The sequence below is a fragment of the Onychostoma macrolepis genome, chromosome 22, assembly GCF_012432095.1.
Source record: "Onychostoma macrolepis isolate SWU-2019 chromosome 22, ASM1243209v1, whole genome shotgun sequence".
NCBI lineage: Eukaryota > Metazoa > Chordata > Actinopteri > Cypriniformes > Cyprinidae > Onychostoma > Onychostoma macrolepis.
Genome location: NC_081176.1, coordinates 22,122,243 through 22,140,748, shown reverse-complemented (window position 1 = coordinate 22,140,748; position 18,506 = coordinate 22,122,243). Strand labels below are relative to the sequence as shown.

Genomic DNA, 18,506 nt, shown 5'->3' with positions numbered 1-18,506 from the left:
TTTAAAAACTGTTTTTTTATTCAATTTACAATTTATTTAAACTTTACTGAAGAAAATGCTGAAACTAACAAAAAAAAGCTAACTTTCAAGGTGATTCACATTATACACACACACACATGTAAATTTGACTTTCTCTGCTAATTTTAATATCTCAAACATGCAATACTTTACAGTAAAATTACATTTATAAAACAGATAGTTCCGGTTGATTCTGAATGGCTGAGTTGTGTTCGAAGCTGGTGTAAATTACTCTATAAACATACACCTTTGTTTATGTCTGTGTGTTGCTCGGCAACCACTTTGTTGCAACCACAACTGTTTCTGAGGAACTACATTGTTTGGCGGAAGAATACTGTTTTTATTAATATCATTACGTTTTATTTTGTGAAACCTTACTAAATGTATGGAATAACCATTTTATAAAAGCAATAAGCCTCGTGAAGCCGTGGTTTACAGTGGATTTATAACAGCTAAGGGGGTCCCGCTTCGTGTCGTGCCTAACAACGCCCCTTAGCTGTTATAAATCCACTGTAAACCACGGCTTCACGGGGCTTATTGCTTTAGTATTGTCCTATAATATATCATAAATGTATAAGGTACAGTAAGCACTTAGCAGGTTTTTAATCCTAGTATTTTTATATACTTTTCCATTAACATTACTGACATTTCTACCATGTGGGTTGACATTATTATTGTGTGTGTAATTATCAGAAGAGACAATTTCTTCATTCACTTGTAGCGTTTATTGAAAATACAAATTACAAAAGCAGCAACAAAACATTTACTAATAAATATATCTGCTTGTTATTTGTTGGCAGATCTTTTGTCATGCTTCCTGATGATGTCGATGAGGTTGCTCTTGGATACGATGGCGTCCGGTGCGCGGCTGCTCCTCTGTCTGGCTCTCCTCTGCTGTTCGTGCAGATGTGGCGAGTTGAGGAGCTGTGGCGGCAGGATGGAGCCCGTGGGTTTCACTCTGTTCACAATGTCCAGAAACAGCCGCTTGTTGTTGTTATTCATGAAAGTGATGGCGGTGCCTCTGTGGCCCAGTCGACCCGCTCGACCGATCTGAAAGATTCATAGTGTGTCGTTAAAGAAATGAGAAGCACCAGTGTATTTATGAAGCACGTCATACCTGATGAACGTATTCATCCATGTTAGCTGGCATGTCAAAGTTCACTACCAGCTTCACGTTGACCAGGTCCAGTCCTCTACCAAGAATCCCAGTGCTGACCACCACTTCAAACTGGCCCTCGAGGAGACCCTAAAAAAACATCAACAATATTTAATCCATACTCATGAATGTTATTTATTTATTTAATAGGTATAAAATTCGTATTAATTGTTGTCTTATTTTTAATTGACAAGCATTCAAAAACATTAAATATAAAAATATAATATAATATTTATAAAGACATTTTTTCATTACCTTTACAATTTTGTTGCGTTCCCACTGCAGCTTGTCGGAGTGGATAGCGACCGCGTTTAATCCCATGACCTTTTGCACAGCTTCACACAACAAATCGGCCCCAAGTTTGCAGTCCACAAACACAACTACTGGTGGCTGGTACAGCTTTCTGTCCTGCACATACACACACACAAAAAAAAAAAAAAAAAACCAATCACAATGCAGATAGTATTCTAATGAAAACAAACCCAAAAATATGTGCCATTCATATTAAACTCATATTTTATTTTTAATTCACAGTAAGCAGTTTAATTCCAATACTTACAATTCTGATATTTGATATTTAAAAAACAATTTTTTGAGCAATAATATTTTTTCCTGTTTTTGATGGACAATAATTATAAAACATTAATTATAATATTAATAAATAATATATTTATTTATTCATTTAACTTCACATTTATGAATTTTTGATGAACAATTATTCTAAAATACAATATTTATAAACCGTTTGTAATGTAAAATAATGTTTTATTATTTCTTCAATATTTATGAATTCATAATTATCAACTGTGTTAATATATTTTTATGGACATTTCAGTTTAACATGAAATAATATTCATAAAGTTTTTTATTCTTTTTATATTCATATTTCTAAATATGAAGTTATTTATCAATTATTATTTCATATATTTCATATTAATGGACAATTATTCTACATTATGTTTATTTATCTATTTCATATTCATGAAGTCATATTTACCATTTATGTTATTTCATATTTCTGGTGGGCAATTATTCTAAAATGTTAAATATATATTATAGTATTATTATACATTATAATATAAATATACAATATTTATTTGTTTTAATTGACAATTTCCTGGGGGCAGTAATTTTATTTCCACGGCCTGTGATTTATAAATGCTCCATTTCCTGCTCTCCGTCTCTGGTAAGAGCCGTTGCTAGTTTTCCTGGAGCAAAGCCATTTGAGGACCCACCCATTTCCTCTGGAGAGGAGGGCAAAGATTGCCCTATAGACTTCCACTCTAACTGCATTTCTGTTCACAATTCACTCGACAGAAGCTTTCAAATCCAGATTATTTTGTATTTAAATCTGAATGTTTTTTTTTTAAATCAACTTCCTGTTGTCACAGATGAATCATGCATAACACCAAAATACAATAAAACATGCAAGTAAATGGAGTCGATTTTTGAACATGGTTTCTACAGGATACTTACATTTAAAATCTCAAAAAGCTTCTTTTTCTTTGACGGCTCCTCCACCCAGAGGACTATCTGACGGACGTTAGCGCAGGGTTGGTTCTTCTGACCGATGGTAATGCTCACGGGGTCGCGGGTGAGACGGGCCGCTAGCTGCTCTGTTCCTGTGGGAATGGTGGCTGACGTCAATAGCGTCTGATGCTCTTCAGGGACCTGATCCAAAACTTCAAGAACCTGTTGCTGGAATCCCATCTTCAGCATCGTATCTGCCTTTGGAGTTTTTGAGAATGATATTAATAATAACACTGATTAAAATATGTATAAATAATAAAACATAACAGAATGATAAATAACTAAATGTTTTAATAAATAAATACACAATTAAAACAATAAGTAAAACAAAAAAACTAAAGAATAAACAACAAATAAATAAAATGTAATAAATACATGAATAAAACAATGAATGAATGAAAATAATGAAAAATAAAAAAGTATAAAACGAATAAATAACAGTTAATAAATAAAACAATACATAAAATATAGTAAATAAAACAATAAATAAATAAAACATAAAAGACTGATAAATAAATAAAATGTATTAATAAATAAATACACAATTAAAACAATACGTAAAACCAAAAACTAAATAAACAACAAATAAATAAAATAATACATGAATAAAAAAAGAATGAATGAAAACATAAAAATAATAAACAATGAATAAAACATAAATAAATAAATAAAACAAATAAATGTATTAATAAATAAATACATAAAACAATAATAACAAATTCATGAAAGAAAGAAAAATAAATAAATAAACAATGAATAAAACAAATAAATAACACAATACATAAAATATAGTAAAACAAATAAATACATACATAAAATATAATAAATAAAACAAAAAAACAATGAATATAACAAATAAATCAAACAATACATAAAATACAGTAAATAAATAAAACAACAAATAAAACAATAAATAAACAATGAATAAAACTACAATAAATACAATTAAATAAGTAAACAATACATAAAATATAAAAATTAAAACAATAAACAAACAAATAAATAACAATCAATCAATCAATACCTCATCAACCACAACGACCCTGACGTTATCCAGCCGTGCAGCCTTCTGTTTCAGGATCTCCAGAAGGCGTCCTGGAGTGGCTATTACTATCTGGACAATGGAGGCGCACATAAATAAGGGGATGGTTTTTGATAAAGCTGTTTACTAACAATTACTTTAATAACATTACTAACCAACAAGTACCTTGATGTTCTGCTTGAGTCGATGCAGCTGAGGGGGTAAAGGCATCCCCCCCACCAGAAGAGCAGTTCTCATGTTGGGCAGACCCATCACCAGCTCTTTCGCCTGCTTCTCTATCTGGATGGCCAGCTCTCTGGTCGGGGTCAGGATGAGACACAGGGGGCAAGACGGAGAAGCAGTTTGGCTCTGGAAAATCAAAATGCACACAAACTGATGTTGGAAGTTTAAATATCATTCACAAGAAAACAAGGAACAATAAATAATTCAATGAAGCTAGCTAACTTTAATGTGCCATTTCAGCTGTGAGTTTTATATAACAATTATCTGAACTAAGCATTCTGGTTATGAACTTTTCAGAGGAAGTGCACTGGAATCTATCTATCTATCATATTATAAAATGCAAAAAAAAAAATTAACTTAATTTGTTTATTCAATCAAAAAAAGAATGAAAAATAAAATAATTAATAATGAATAAATTACAACATTTTAAATGTGAGATTATTACATCATACTTCATTTTCGTTATTCTATCATCTGTCTATCTATCTATCGTCATCTTTTATATTCTTTATTCAATTAAAAAGAATAAAAATATAAAATATAAAAAAGATCATAAAATATACTGATAAATAAATAAAATTATACACTTTTAAATTTGAGAAAACAATATCTACGTATATCAATATATCTACATATCTATATCAATCTATATTTTTATTAAATTATAAAGTGCTACAATTTTAAAAATGACCTCATCCTTCATTTTCTTCACTCAATCAAAAAGAATAAAATCAACATATCTATAAATCCACTGATCCATAAATCATTATCCCAGAAAATACACCAAAAAAAATAAAATAACATCATCCTTAATTTTCTTTATTCATTCAATATCCACATATCTATAACTCTCTATCTCTCTCTCTCTCTATCTATCTATCTATCGTATCTCACGAAAGTGAGTACACCCCTCACATTTCGGCAACCATTTTAGTATATCTTCTCAAGGGACAATTCTATAGAAATGAAACTTGGATATATTTTAGAGTAGTCAATGTGCAACTTGTATATCAGTAAAGATTTACTGTCCTCTGAAAATACAGCCATTATTGTCAAAAAAGTGATAACAGCTATACGTTGTTTAACCATGCAAGCCACATGTCCTATTCATCATGTTTTTGGCAAAGAACTCTCTGAGGATTTGAGAATTAGAATTGTTGCTCTCCACAAAGATGGCCGAGGCTATAAGAAGATCAGTAACACCCTTAAACTGAGTTACAGTACAGTGGCCAGTGTCATACAGAGGTTTTCCAAGACGGGTTCCACTCGGAACAGGCCTCGCAAGGGTCGATCAAAGAAGTTAGATCCTTGTGCTGTGCGTCAGGTGCAGAAGCTGGCTTCGAAAAACAGACGCATGAGTGCTGCCAACATTGTTTTAGAGGTTTCAGAAGTGGAAGGTCAGCTTGTCAGTGCTCAGACCATACGCCGCACACTGCAACAAGTCAGTTTGCATGGCCGTCGTCCCAGAAGGAAGCCTCTGCTGAAGCTGGCTCCCAAAAAAGCCTGCAAACAGTTTGCTGAAGACAACCTGCCCAAGAGCATGTACTGTATTACTGGAACCATGTCCTGTGGTCCGATGAGTCTAAGGTAAACTTGTTTGGCTCAGATGGTGTCCAGCATGTGTGGTGACGCCCTGGTGAGGAGTACCAAGAAAATTGTTTCTTGCCTACAGTCAAGCATGGTGGTGGTAACATCATGGTCTGGGGCTGCATGAGTGCTGCTGGTACTGGTGAGCTGCGGTTCATTGAGGGAAACATGGATTCCAACATGTACTGTGACATTCTGAAGCAGAACATAATGCCCTCCCTTCAGAAACTGGGCCGAACGGCAGTTTTCCAACATAATAACGACCCCAAACACACCACCAAGATGACAACTGCCTTGCTGATGAAGCTGAGGGTAAAGGTGATGGAGTGGCCAAGTATGTCTCCAGACCTGAACCCTATTGAACACCTGTGGATCATCCTCAAGCGGAAGGTGGAGAAGCACCATGTGTCTAACATCCAACAGTTCTGTGATGTCATTATGGAGGAGTGGAAGAGGATCCCAGCAACAACCTGCGCAGCTCTGGTGAACTCCATCCCAGGAGGATTAAGGCAGTGCTAGATAACAGTGGTGCCCCTACAAAATATTGACACTTGGGACACAGTTTTGACATGTTCACTCAGGGTGTACTCATTTTTGTTGCCAGCTATTTTGACAATAATGGCTGTATGTTGAGTTATTTTTAGAGGACAGTAAGCTGCACATTGACTACTCTAAAATATATCCAAGTTTCATTTGTGTAATATTGTCCCTTGAGAAGATATACTAAAATTGTTGCTGAAATGTGAGGGGTGTACTCACTTTTGTGAGATACTGTATCTGTCTCAATATCTATCTATCCATCTATCTATATAACTAATAAATGTATATATTTATGTATATATATATATATATATATATATATTTCCTCAACTTTAACATTCATTACTGCCATGTAGCACTACTCAAGATATTCTGTACATTATCAGTACTGTACTCAGCCCAATATTTACCTGGAAAGCATGCATGACCACTGGAAGAAGGAAGGCGACCGTCTTTCCAGAGCCTGTATCTGCAGAAGCAATCACATCTCTGCCTCTCAGACCAACAGGCAGCATCTGCATCTGGACGGGAGTGGGAGCCTCATAGCCAGCCTTCTTCAGGTTGAGCCTGAGCGCTGTGGGAAAGTGACAGTGTTCGAACTCTATAATGGGTCTACAGACCTCACCGCCAGCAGTCACTATGGCCAGCTCTGTTTTAACTCTCTCAACCTGCTCCTCAGTCAGCTCAGATATGAAAACATCCTCCTTGTAAGAGTAACTCTGCTCGGTGTCTGAAGCACTAGAGCTCTCTGAACCCTCCTGGAGATCTTTAGAAAACACCTTCTCTCCGAAATCCAAGCACATTTTAGCCAGATGGCTGGCTTTACACTCCAAGCTACAGACATCGTTGTCTGTTTTATCGCAGATGTATTCTCCATATCGACTGCACATGACACACACAGGTTCTCCAGGATCTGGCCATCTCTGGTTCTTCTTGAAGGACTTCACTGGTTCCTCCTCTTCCTCTGCGTCTTCAGTCTCTATCTGATTGGGTTCCTCCTCTTTTTCTATATCTACAGTCTCCTCTGGAGGACAGGTGTCAGATGGAGATGTAGAAACCGTGTCTTCGGGTGTCGCTTTGCTTCTCTTGAGGATCTGCTGCTGCTGCTGATGGGACTCTGGGGCTCTCTTGAGCTTCAGCGATCTCGGCATAAACATTTTCTTCTTACATTCACCACACTGATATTAACTAAAAATAAACAAAGGGGGAAAAAAAGAAAAACGTTGATTATATATCTTGTGGAAACGCTTAAGTCACATTTTTCAGGTAAGATCTGTGAACAGAATCGTTTCCGAACGGTCGCGCACGTGTGACGTCATATAAACGCGACTACAGTAAAGCTGGGGGTTGTAGTTTTTTAGGGATTTTAACTGTTTATCAGTAATCGAATGTTGCGAAGTTTCCTCATCTGTTCAATTCTGTACGTTAGCATTAAACTTATAATAACAGCTCATAATATATATTTTAGAAACTACTAATATTATGATTTTATAAAGGATATATTTAAGTCTATCTTAATGTTTCTTTGGCAAGAATTAAAGATTATTTTCCTTTATTGAGACAAACCTGAATTTTAGATTTATGAAATTCACAATAGGCCAAGTAGGCCTATTGCACTTTCTGTGTTAATTAATGACACATACGACACTATTATATCTGCTTAGAATAAATGATAATGATGTTTTAATAATAAAATCATAGCACACTATATTATTATTATTAATTATATTATCATATCGGTTAATAATATCCTATAATTAAAAAAAATTAATATTCAGAATTTTAAAAAATCATATATTTATGTATATTTTCATGTATATTCAGCAAAAATTTAAGGTCACTAAGATAAATTTTTACCTTTATTGACAAAAACAAATCTTTGGGAAATTCATCTATTGTACTTATTTTATCTGCTTATAATAAAAAAAACACGTAAATAAATAAATAAATAAAATATATTAAATAAAAGATAAAATAATGGTAAATAAATAAATATATATAAAAATACAATTAAATTACAATTACAATTAAAACAATAAGTAAAACCAATAAACAACAAATAAGTAAAATATAATAAATACATGAATAAAATAATGAATGAATGAAAAATAATAAAACATAAATAAATAACACAGTAAACGAATCAAACAAAATACATAAAATATAGTAGCCTAAATAAAACACAATAAATAAATAAATAAATAATACATAAAATATAATAAATACAGTACATTGGGGAACTAATGGTAAATCATTTTATAATGGAGAATCATAGACAGACAGATAGACAGATAGACAGATAGATAGATAGATAGATAGATAGATAGATAGATAGATAGATAGATAGATAGATAGATAGATAGATAGATAGATAGAATATTATAATGGTTCTCCATTATAAAATGATCAAATCAATCTTATAAAAAGTCACCGGATCCAATTTCTAGCACAGTCCCAATTTCTGCCAGTTTGGGGTTGTTGGCGTGTTGGGCGGAGCGCGCATGCGCAGAGGCTCGCTCTTCCACACCGCTGCAGGGAGACCGCAGGACGCTGGATGAATAGAGGGAGAATAACCGTAAATATCCAGATGGGAATATGTGGCCAGAGCATGGCGACGTCCTGAAGAACAAGACAAAGACTTTTTAGACAGCGACACCTCCACCGCCTCCTCTAACTCGGGACATGAGGGAACATTAAGCAGAAAAACTGCCGAAATCAAATAGGGTACCAGAATGGATGAAGCTCTATGGGCAGAACCCCACTTTTATTACCGGATCGGCCCGAAATAGATGTGAAAAGAAGCCCAACCGAGTGTTTGAACAGCGACCTGACACATGTATGTTACAAAATCTGATCTATGTATGAGAGAAAACAGCAAAAGTCTGATTTGATGCGTTGAATTCCTTCGGAGAGATGTCATCGTTGTGAGTGCTGGATGTGACACTGCAGCAGTGAATATGGGAGATCTGACCGACTCCAGAGATCCGAAAAACACTTTCATTGTTCCTGCCATCAAGTCTTTTGATCATTATGACTTCAATAGAGCTAAAATCAGAGCCAGCCTCACATGGCTGGTGGCCAAAGCCTTTGGTACAGGTAGGTGGCGTGTTTCTCTTTCTCCACCATCATCTTTGTCTCTTGATTTGATTTCCAATGTGTTGCATTGAATGCATTTGGTATCAGTTATAAATAGGGAAATATGTAAATGTAAATATAACTCTTAATACGAATGCATTTTATAATGTAATATTCAGAGTGTTAGTAAATGCATTTTGTTCATGCATACCCCTAAAAGAAGGATTTTGTATTAAATTATGTTACATAATGTTAATATTCAACAATGTGTAACTTAATACAATTGCATTTTAAGTAACTGTAACCACTGTTTATTACTGTATCCACTACTTAATGCTGTAATGTCAAATCTTATCCAACACTAACAAAACAAGTACTGCATGGTTTGTAGATGTGTACCATTGTAGTACATTGATGTAAATACCACGCTAAATGTATATCATTCAGTGTTATGGTGTTAGCATGTGTTGTTAGCATGCCCTAATGGTTAGCCTACCATCATTTTATAAACGAGACACTTTACATAATATATGCACAATGTTTTTTGCATTTATATGTAGAAACTAAAACAGACCCTTGTGAAAAAGAAGTACACTTAAGCAAATTTAGCAAAAACTGTACTTATTACAGAAATATGATATTTTAAAAGAATATGCTTAAGTGTGAACTGACTGTAAGGTTTTCAGACACTTAACTGCATGCTATTTGCGATTTAATTAAATGTATTATAGTTTAAATATGGCTACCACCGAGTGTACTGACAAGCATTTATGATAAAATTAAATATATTTTAATGTCATTTCTGTTGAAGCTTGTATATTATGTATTTAAATAAATTTTCAATGACATATTTGTAATTATGAAGTTGCAATTTAGTACATTTAAAATACATCAACTTTAAATGTAATATTGAATAAAACAATCAAATTATAATCGAATGTGCTTTAGTGTGTTAGTCAACATATCACAATTAAAGCATGACAAAAGATGATTAAAACATAATGATTTAAAATATACTTTCAAGTAAAACTTTTAATTTGACATTACTACAAAGTGGATATTTTACAAGTGTACTTAAGTGTGTTTTGAAACAGTCAGGAAAGTGCACTTTTTTTTTTTAAATATACAAATAAGATTTGAAGTGCACTACAAGTACAATAACGCACTGAAGCACACTTTTTCACAAAGGGATTGACTTGATATCAGAATATCAGTCAGAATATCAGTTAACCCTTAAGGACCAAAGTGTGATATATATATATGTGTGTGTGTGTGTGTGTGTGTGTGTGTCACAGAGTTCAAAAGTGTTCATTGACACTGTGGTGAACAATGTGACAAAATGAATCATCTCCTAATTTCATCTGCACAGCTCACGTTGTATCCTGAATCTGACCTTATGGTCATAAATGTAGTTACATATTCATATTCAATCATGTCGCTTGACATCCGGATTTGTTCGGCAGCTAGCGTTGAGCTTTATGTTCAGTTTAACAGCACAGACCCATTGTGATTGGCTAACTGACGACCACCGGCCATCTGGTCTCCTTTAGGTCCTCTCGTCTCATTAAAATGCGCAGTCAGGTCTTCAGGCCCATGCACAACACAAATGACAACTCTTGCTGTCAGAGCGGTTATTGTTTAGCATCTTTGATTTAAAGTGACCTTAAATTCAATGAACAAGACACTGAACTCCAGGGTGAGGATATGGTAATGTTCAGTAGGCTGATTGACAGGCCTTAAGGGTGTTATTGACCCGTTTGTTGACTTGAGGTGTAACCTTAGGTCAGATGTCAGAACAACTGATAAAAGCCTACATTTCTCAATGCGAAGAATGATTAAATCAACACATTTTAGTAATATTTAAAGCATAATGTAGCAGGCTTTAAAAATATGTAAGTATGATGCCAGCAGACTAGTTAAAATGAAATACAAGCAGTTGTTTGAATGAAAGAGAGTTGTCAGCTTAAAGTCCATAAAAGCCTTTCCATTGATCCATTTTGGTCAGTTGGGAAAGATAGAGATAATGAATTGGTCATTGAATGGCATGCACTCTATTTTCGGTTCATCTCTTCAATGCATTCAGCACATTGCTTTCTGAAAACTGACCAAGGATTTATTATTGTGAAAATCAATGCATGAAATAAACTTCAAAGTGAGGCAACTTTGAGAGATGAACTGCCAGGCCATAAAAGGCAGATCAGTTTCACATTTATTCTAATAAGTTAATTAATTGAATAGTTTGTTTAAGTTAAAAGGTTGGCGTAATATGTTTTGTAGCGTAATAAATAAATACTGACAAAGCTGCATAGAAATAAAAATCGGATAATTAGCAATTTAAGCATGGCTTTTAATTATATTGTAATGGCTATAGATTTTTTATTATTATTACTATCCCAGAAATTAAAAAAAGAAAACATCATTTAGGTGAGTCATTTTTATTGGTGTAACTGGCCTTCATACATAGTGCGTAGTAAAAATATAAATATTTAAATACAAAATATGTCAAATGTTGTTTCCACGTTAATTTAGAGATTATATGTGAAAATATCTAGAAATCTGTGGGATCATTTTGTGTTTTTATCATAAACATATCCTCATATATATTTAGCATTTTATTTTTATAAGGCAAATGTCGTATGCAAAACATTCAAATGTAATTCAAAATATATATATTTTTAAAGCCTTTTGATAATATATGTAAATTATATTTATGTACTTAAAAAATAGTCTGCATATAGTGTTTTTAATCACACACACACACACACACACACATATATACTGTATATATATGTATATAGTAAAATACAGTAAGTAACAACATATATACAACATATTTTAAAAAAAGTCAAATACAATATATATTTAAAAACAGTGTTTTTTCATCTAATTAAAAAAAAAAAACGACATCAAAAATGCCACACAAAAACGTCTGTGAATTTTGAAGACGCTATTTAATTGTTTAATCTTACTCACTTTTGAACCACCTCACAGATTAAATCAACTGAAATGCACATTTCAACCGATTTGCAGAAATTAATTACAATGTCTATTAAAAACATTGAAATCACTTCATTTTATATCGCTGACAAAAACATAGTGAATCATCACCATACTGAACATATTGTTAGGCTGTAAGGCACAGAATCTCAGCACCTGTGTAGTTCCTCTCTCCATCTGTCTTTGATGAGGCTCGTGAGGAGCTCCTGGATACATACGTATGGCAGGGGAATCGATCAGCCTCCCTACTGTTGCCATGGCAACCGCGGCCCGGCACTCATATTTTTGACTTACACCGTCAACGCCTTGTGGCTCTGATACCATCTATTGTTTTATCATATAGACCCATTTTAAAAGCTTTTGTGAAAGCTATGAATTAACATTAAAGGTAGTTTGTCGTTTTTGCGTATTGTCAACATCTCTTGTAAGACATTCATTGGTACGGAATGGTTCAAATGGTTCATTTGCCGTTACCATAATCAGGTTTAACACAGAAAATTGAAAGCATGTGCAGGTAATAAGGATACAAGCTTTCTCCCAAACTCTCACCCGTCTCCATAAATAGCTAAACATCTCGTTCTCCATGGATACGGTGACCTCATTCGGATCTGTGAACCCATTTATTCTGTCAGCATGTGAACACGTGTTAATGATATTTTTTTATTTTGTAGCTGTGTGGTAGACACCGTCTCGCTTCCTTTAAGGGCTTTCTCCTTTCCTTCATCTTCCCGGGTGAGAGTAAATTACGCTTGCACAGAGGATCGGAAAACACCGAGCTTTAGCTATATTTAGCTATCCTGAAGATGAAAAGTACTTTGATCTTCGAAATGCAGAAAAAAAAAATCTCGCCAGCTCAGCTGTCTATGATATAACGGAGTGAAGGTGTCTTGATTTGAAAGTAATTAGTTCCACCAGGATTTCACAATATTTTTGTGGCTTTTGGTGATCAAATCTTGTAGTAATTTCTAGAGTTTTGCAGAAAATTAATAATAAGGATACTACTAAAACGAACAAACATGTCAATAACTTTTTGCGCTTTTTGCAATTATTTTACGGTTGTGAATTATGCAGGATTGCAAAACAACTGACATTTTTGTAGATTTTGCATTGTATTCCACGATCGCAGAACTGCGATAACTGGTCGGACTGATTAATACGATGAATATTATGTATTTAGGATTAATACCAATACTAATAAGCCGCTAATTATTTTTAGTTTATGGCCAATAACCGATAAATAGCCGATATTACACAAACGTGGCAATAACTTTTTGCAATTATTTGGTGGTTAAATTGCAAATTTTGCAGGACTGCAATTTTTTTTCATTCATTTTGCACTAGTGGGACTGATTAATATGATGAACCTTATATATTTATATTTAAAGGCTAATAACCGATAAATAGCCCATATTAGAATTCTATACTATTTTGTCTAAATAAATAAAATTGCCAAAAAATATTTGTCTTTTTAAATGCTACCAAATGTGAATATTGTGTCTTATTTTCTCATTCCTGCATGTTTCTTTGTTACAAACGTGACAATAGATTTTTGCACTTTTTGCAATTATTTTGTGGTCAAATTGCAAATTTTGCAGGATTGCTAAAATTTTTATTGATTTTGCACTGTGTTCTGTAATCACGTGAATGCAAAAACTGGCGTGACTAATGAATGTGATGAATATTATGTATTTAGATTTAAATACCAACGGTGATAATCTGAAAACAGTTTTCATGTTATGGCCAATAACAAATAAATAGCCGATATTATGATTGACCCCCCCCACTAACAACTAAAATCTTTTTAAATGCTAAAGTGAATTAAGGCATCACAACATTATAATGTACAGCATGAAATTGGATATTCATTACAAAATGGCTAACATTACTTGTGGTTCTGTCCTCATGCAGACAGTGTTCCAGAAGACCTGAGCGAGCCTTTCTACAGGGACCAGTATGAGCAGGAGCACCTGAAGCCTCCGGTGGTGGGTCTGCTGCTGTCAGCTGAGCTGTACTGCCGAGCAGGAAGTCTGATTCTGAAGAGCGATGCCGTTAAACCTCTGCTGGGTCATGACGCCGTCATCCAAGCTCTGGCTCAGAAGGGCCTGTACGTCACCGACCAGGAGAGACTGGTGACCGAGAGAGACCTGCAGAAGAAACCCATTCAGATGGTGAGAGAATCTGCTCTTTCACATGTTTCATTGAAACGCTGATTGTATTTCAGTGATCTTGACACAGGTGGATCTCGGATATTATGCATAAATGGCAAAAAACACAATCAGATTTTTTGACATCCAATTCAGGCCACTTTCAAATGTGGTTAAATCTGTTACTTATCTGACCAACGACTGCAGATAAAGCCCACTCTTGAACGGTCCATTTGAATTGGTCCATTTTGTGACCAATGTTGATCAGACAGTGACCCTTAATGCTCATTATTCTGCTATAATTAAAGGTACTTCATTGATCAATGACTGATTTATCTGGTATCTGAATTAAATGTATGCAATATTGTATTGTGCAATATTGTGTGTGTGTGTGTGTATATACTATATATATACTGAATATATACATTTATATATGCATATATACAATTGCAACAATTGTCCAATTTTTTTTCAGTGTTTTATGTGAAATTTTATTTTATTTATTTATTTAGTTTAGTTACTGTTTATTTTATTTCAATATTATTTAAGAAAAAAAAATATTTTTAATAGTTTTAGTTACTGATAACAACACTGCTTTAAGTGAGCGATAGATGATGACAGAGCTAATCTAAATGTAAAAATAGAAGAAATATGCATGAACGATTAAATGAATCAATTAAATATTGACCAGTATCCAATATCCTGCAGATATATCCTTCACCCCTGGGAATACATCACATTACAGAAGTAAAATGTGTTGTTTTGTGTTGTCTTTAAACCAAAAGCAGGCCCAAGATCAGGATTGGATAGACCTCTCATAATTCTCTCTCAGTTTTATGTCCTTTATCTTGTCAGTGTGTTCACATTGTTTAATTGAAGATGTATTTCAGGCTCATAGCATCTGCTTTAAATATATAAAGAGTTCTGTTGTTGTATGAGCGACTTCCTGTTGATATTTAATTACCGCGCCACTGTTTGCTGTGCCTCTGGCTTCCTCATCCTCAACCGAACACATATCATCACAAACAATCTCTGCGCTGTGTGAATAACCGTTTTGCATATTGCCCATAATGATACTAGTAACTCCATTCTGTGCTTCCCATGACGAATTGATTATTTTAATTATATTAAATGGTCACGTCACACTGCTGGTAGTTATTTCTCTATAAGTCCCCAAGCTATTGTATCTGCATGTAGCCGACCGCAGAGTTGCGCTCATTGATCCAGACCTTTACGGCTTGATCTCTACGAACCAATGAACATTTCAGCACCTCAAACTCAGAGCCCACAAATCCTCATTAGTGTCAGAAAGCCGTCCATCTGTCTGCTCCGCTACAGTAAGCTGCCCAACTACAAGATATGTCAGTCGTCTTGTGCTCAGCTTTAACCTGTTTAGCCTGGCGCTCCGGGGAGCGAGTTTTTCAGCTTTGTGGCTTTACCCGTTTTGAGAAAATACTGCTGTCACTACATTATAAATTGAGTGTAGAAAGGTTTTACACCTCCATTGAGTTATTATTGCTAGATGATTTCGACTCAGTGGAGCTTTTCAACTAATAACCCTGAAGCTAAACCCTCATCTAGGAGTGGGCAATATACTGGTAGACAAGATTAACTGGTAGAAATTTGTCAACCGGTAGAGAATTTGGACTATTGTTTCTATTGTGGTTCCAAGCTCACGTGACGTTGCTGTGCTACGTGGTCACGAAACCTTATTGTTTGCACACGTCTTTAAGCATTGCAGTTAAAAAACTGATTTTAAGCCATTGAAAGAGAACTCATTTCACTATATGCATGAGAGACTGTTTCTAAACGCTGTCAGGGAGGCGCTCGCGTAAAAGAAAATACTCATAGTGCGCGAGAGTATTAAACAAACGTATTTTTGGCACTTTTATAGCCGCTTCATACAACACGCACATCAGTGAAAACAACTTTAGCACTCATGTCTATTATTAAGGTAAAAGTGGTTATTTTTCATTTTTTTGGAGAAATTTCGTGCTTCCGGTTCAAAAAGCAAAGATGAACCAACGTCACGAAAAGTGACGTATATGCGTTAATTCGGAGTGGTGATTGGCTGCCGTGACTGGAGAGTACGCATCTACGTCATCAGTTTTCATATTTCATATTCACTTGTGCTCTGAACATAAACCGGCACTGTGTATGCGCAAATATCATGTCTTCTTCAAGGTGAAATACACACAAATAAGAGTGCTAATACAGCGGTACATCTGATCATGAACGCGATGACGCGACGAAAATTCAAAGAAGAGTAAATAGAAAGTAACTACCTTTATTCTTTCTGTTTTAAAGATATTTTAATATTCATTTGTCTGTATGAGCGTGTTGTTGTGGTTGTTTTCTCTCCTCTTCCCGCCCCCTCTTCAAAATCCCGTTTTTCCACAGTTTTACATGCCCATTTCCATTCATGACACTTTAAGTGAAAGCAAACAGCTGAGAAAGAAAACACATGTGTAACAGTACATTGGATCCGGGTAGCTCCTAAAGTGACAGCAGTCTGATATTCCTGCTGTTTGTCATTCATGTTAATCAAACAACAAAAGAAAGAAAATCTCTCACTGCTCTTGACTAAATCACTTTTGTAACTTTAATAAGACGATATATATATATTTAATTTACACAGTTTGTTCTACTGTAGTTTTTGTCCTGTTGCTTGTAATTATTATTATTTAATTGCTGACTGTTTACTTGCCTTCAGTGAGTTTGAGTTTTTTTGTTTGTTTGTTTTTTTAAATTTAGGTTAGTATTAGTTTTTTGTGATATTGATACTGGTGACACAAATTATGAAATTTCTATGGTATCAAAAATTTTGCTATAATAAACACATTATTTAAAGCAAAAATAACTATGTATACGATGTATAGTTATCATGAAATAAAATTACTCATATCATGATATAAGATTTTGATCATGTCACCCACACCTACCCTCATCAATGAAACACTAGCTGGGTTTCCATCACCCTGTTTTAATGAGCATTTTGAAGTATCGCATGAGAAACGAGTGATGGAAAAAGATTTTTTAGAATAAAAATCCCTTAATTCGCAAAAACGGTGTAACGCTCGCTTGAGGTGGTTTTTGACTTGTGCGAAAAAGGGTTAATGTGAATAATGGGAGATGGAAATGCATTTTGCGAATAAATTCCTCCAAGCGCATCAAAAAAGTCATGTGACTTTGCGTTATGAGACGGGATAACTTGACTGGAAAGGACTGATCTCGTTCCACAGCATCTGAAATGTTATTATTGTCATTCTGAAATGCCTGAGCAGTCTGTCATCAAAGTATTTCTGTATAATTGTCTTACACGACTGTGTTATTTAGGCTATTTAGTGCCAGTTTACCAGGAAGTGACGATTTTGTTCTCTTTTGACTCGTTAAATGTTTTATGCGATATTCCAAATTTGCGTATAAGTTAAATTAGCAACATTGGATGGAAACCCAGCCACTAATCACACAACACTGTTTCCATTATAGATTTCAGTCCTCCAAAATGTTTTGTTCAACCCCCTACACCCCCCCCCCCCCTTTCCTTTTTATCTTTTTTTTTTTTTGAACATACTTTTGTATTTTCATACATTTAAACATTTTACGTACATTATATCAGTTACTGGTTATCAAAATGGACCAAGATTGATTTTTCATATTCTCTGTATTAAAAATGCTACTTTTAGAGGCCATTTGCTTAGCTTATCTCTTGTTTGTTGGGATGAAGTTGCTGGGACAGTGTTTTGGTTGTGATGTCCTGCTGTTTTGCAGAAACTTCCTCACACATTAATAAGGTTTGACTGCACCAACTGAATGACTGCGACGCTTTACCATCAATAATTCAGCTGGGCTTCTATTCTGGATGTGAGAGGCAAAACCTGTCAGAGTTTCGTGAGGTGATCAGAGTTACATCTGCTTGTGCTTTGAAATGCTCTTGACAGTAAAGGGCTTTATTATACACTTTATTTTTATTTTAATATGCTTATGAGGGTTTAAAACAGTCATAATTTAGTTTTATATGATCCATTTTCTTGCTGACCTTTATAATTGAACTGCATTATTTTGCTACTGTACCTTTAAGACTACTGCATTTAATGTATGTGAATGACCTCTCTTGTGGTTGGGCGGTAATATGTTAATGTGTTTGTAGCTCTGTCATAATAATGACATTCTTAGTTTGCATAAATGGGTTGGA

The 18,506-nt window shown here is 34.5% G+C and overlaps 2 protein-coding genes across 7 annotated transcripts in view; one reads left to right on the top strand and one right to left on the bottom strand.

Moving 5' to 3' along the window:
* Positions 1-727: 727 nt before the first annotated feature.
* ddx59 (DEAD (Asp-Glu-Ala-Asp) box polypeptide 59) lies at positions 728-7,446 on the bottom strand. The gene is made up of 7 exons (XM_058761194.1): positions 6,506-7,446; positions 3,912-4,094; positions 3,729-3,818; positions 2,651-2,902; positions 1,430-1,582; positions 1,136-1,264; positions 728-1,068 (listed from the first exon to the last, which is right to left on the bottom strand). Exons 1-7 carry the CDS (start codon positions 7,250-7,252, stop codon positions 805-807), a joined length of 1,818 nt encoding a protein of 605 aa, XP_058617177.1. The 5' UTR covers positions 7,253-7,446; the 3' UTR covers positions 728-804.
* Positions 7,447-8,543: 1,097 nt separating this feature from the next.
* The window catches only part of camsap2a (calmodulin regulated spectrin-associated protein family, member 2a), a 45,094-nt gene continuing 35,131 nt past the window's right edge, over positions 8,544-18,506 (top strand). For all 6 annotated transcript variants that reach the window (XM_058760795.1, XM_058760793.1, XM_058760792.1 and 3 more), the window contains exons 1-2: positions 8,544-9,191; positions 14,076-14,335. In XM_058760795.1, the coding sequence (XP_058616778.1) occupies positions 9,053-9,191; positions 14,076-14,335 (399 nt within the window). In that variant the 5' untranslated portion in view covers positions 8,544-9,052. The remainder of the gene's footprint in view (positions 9,192-14,075; positions 14,336-18,506) is intronic.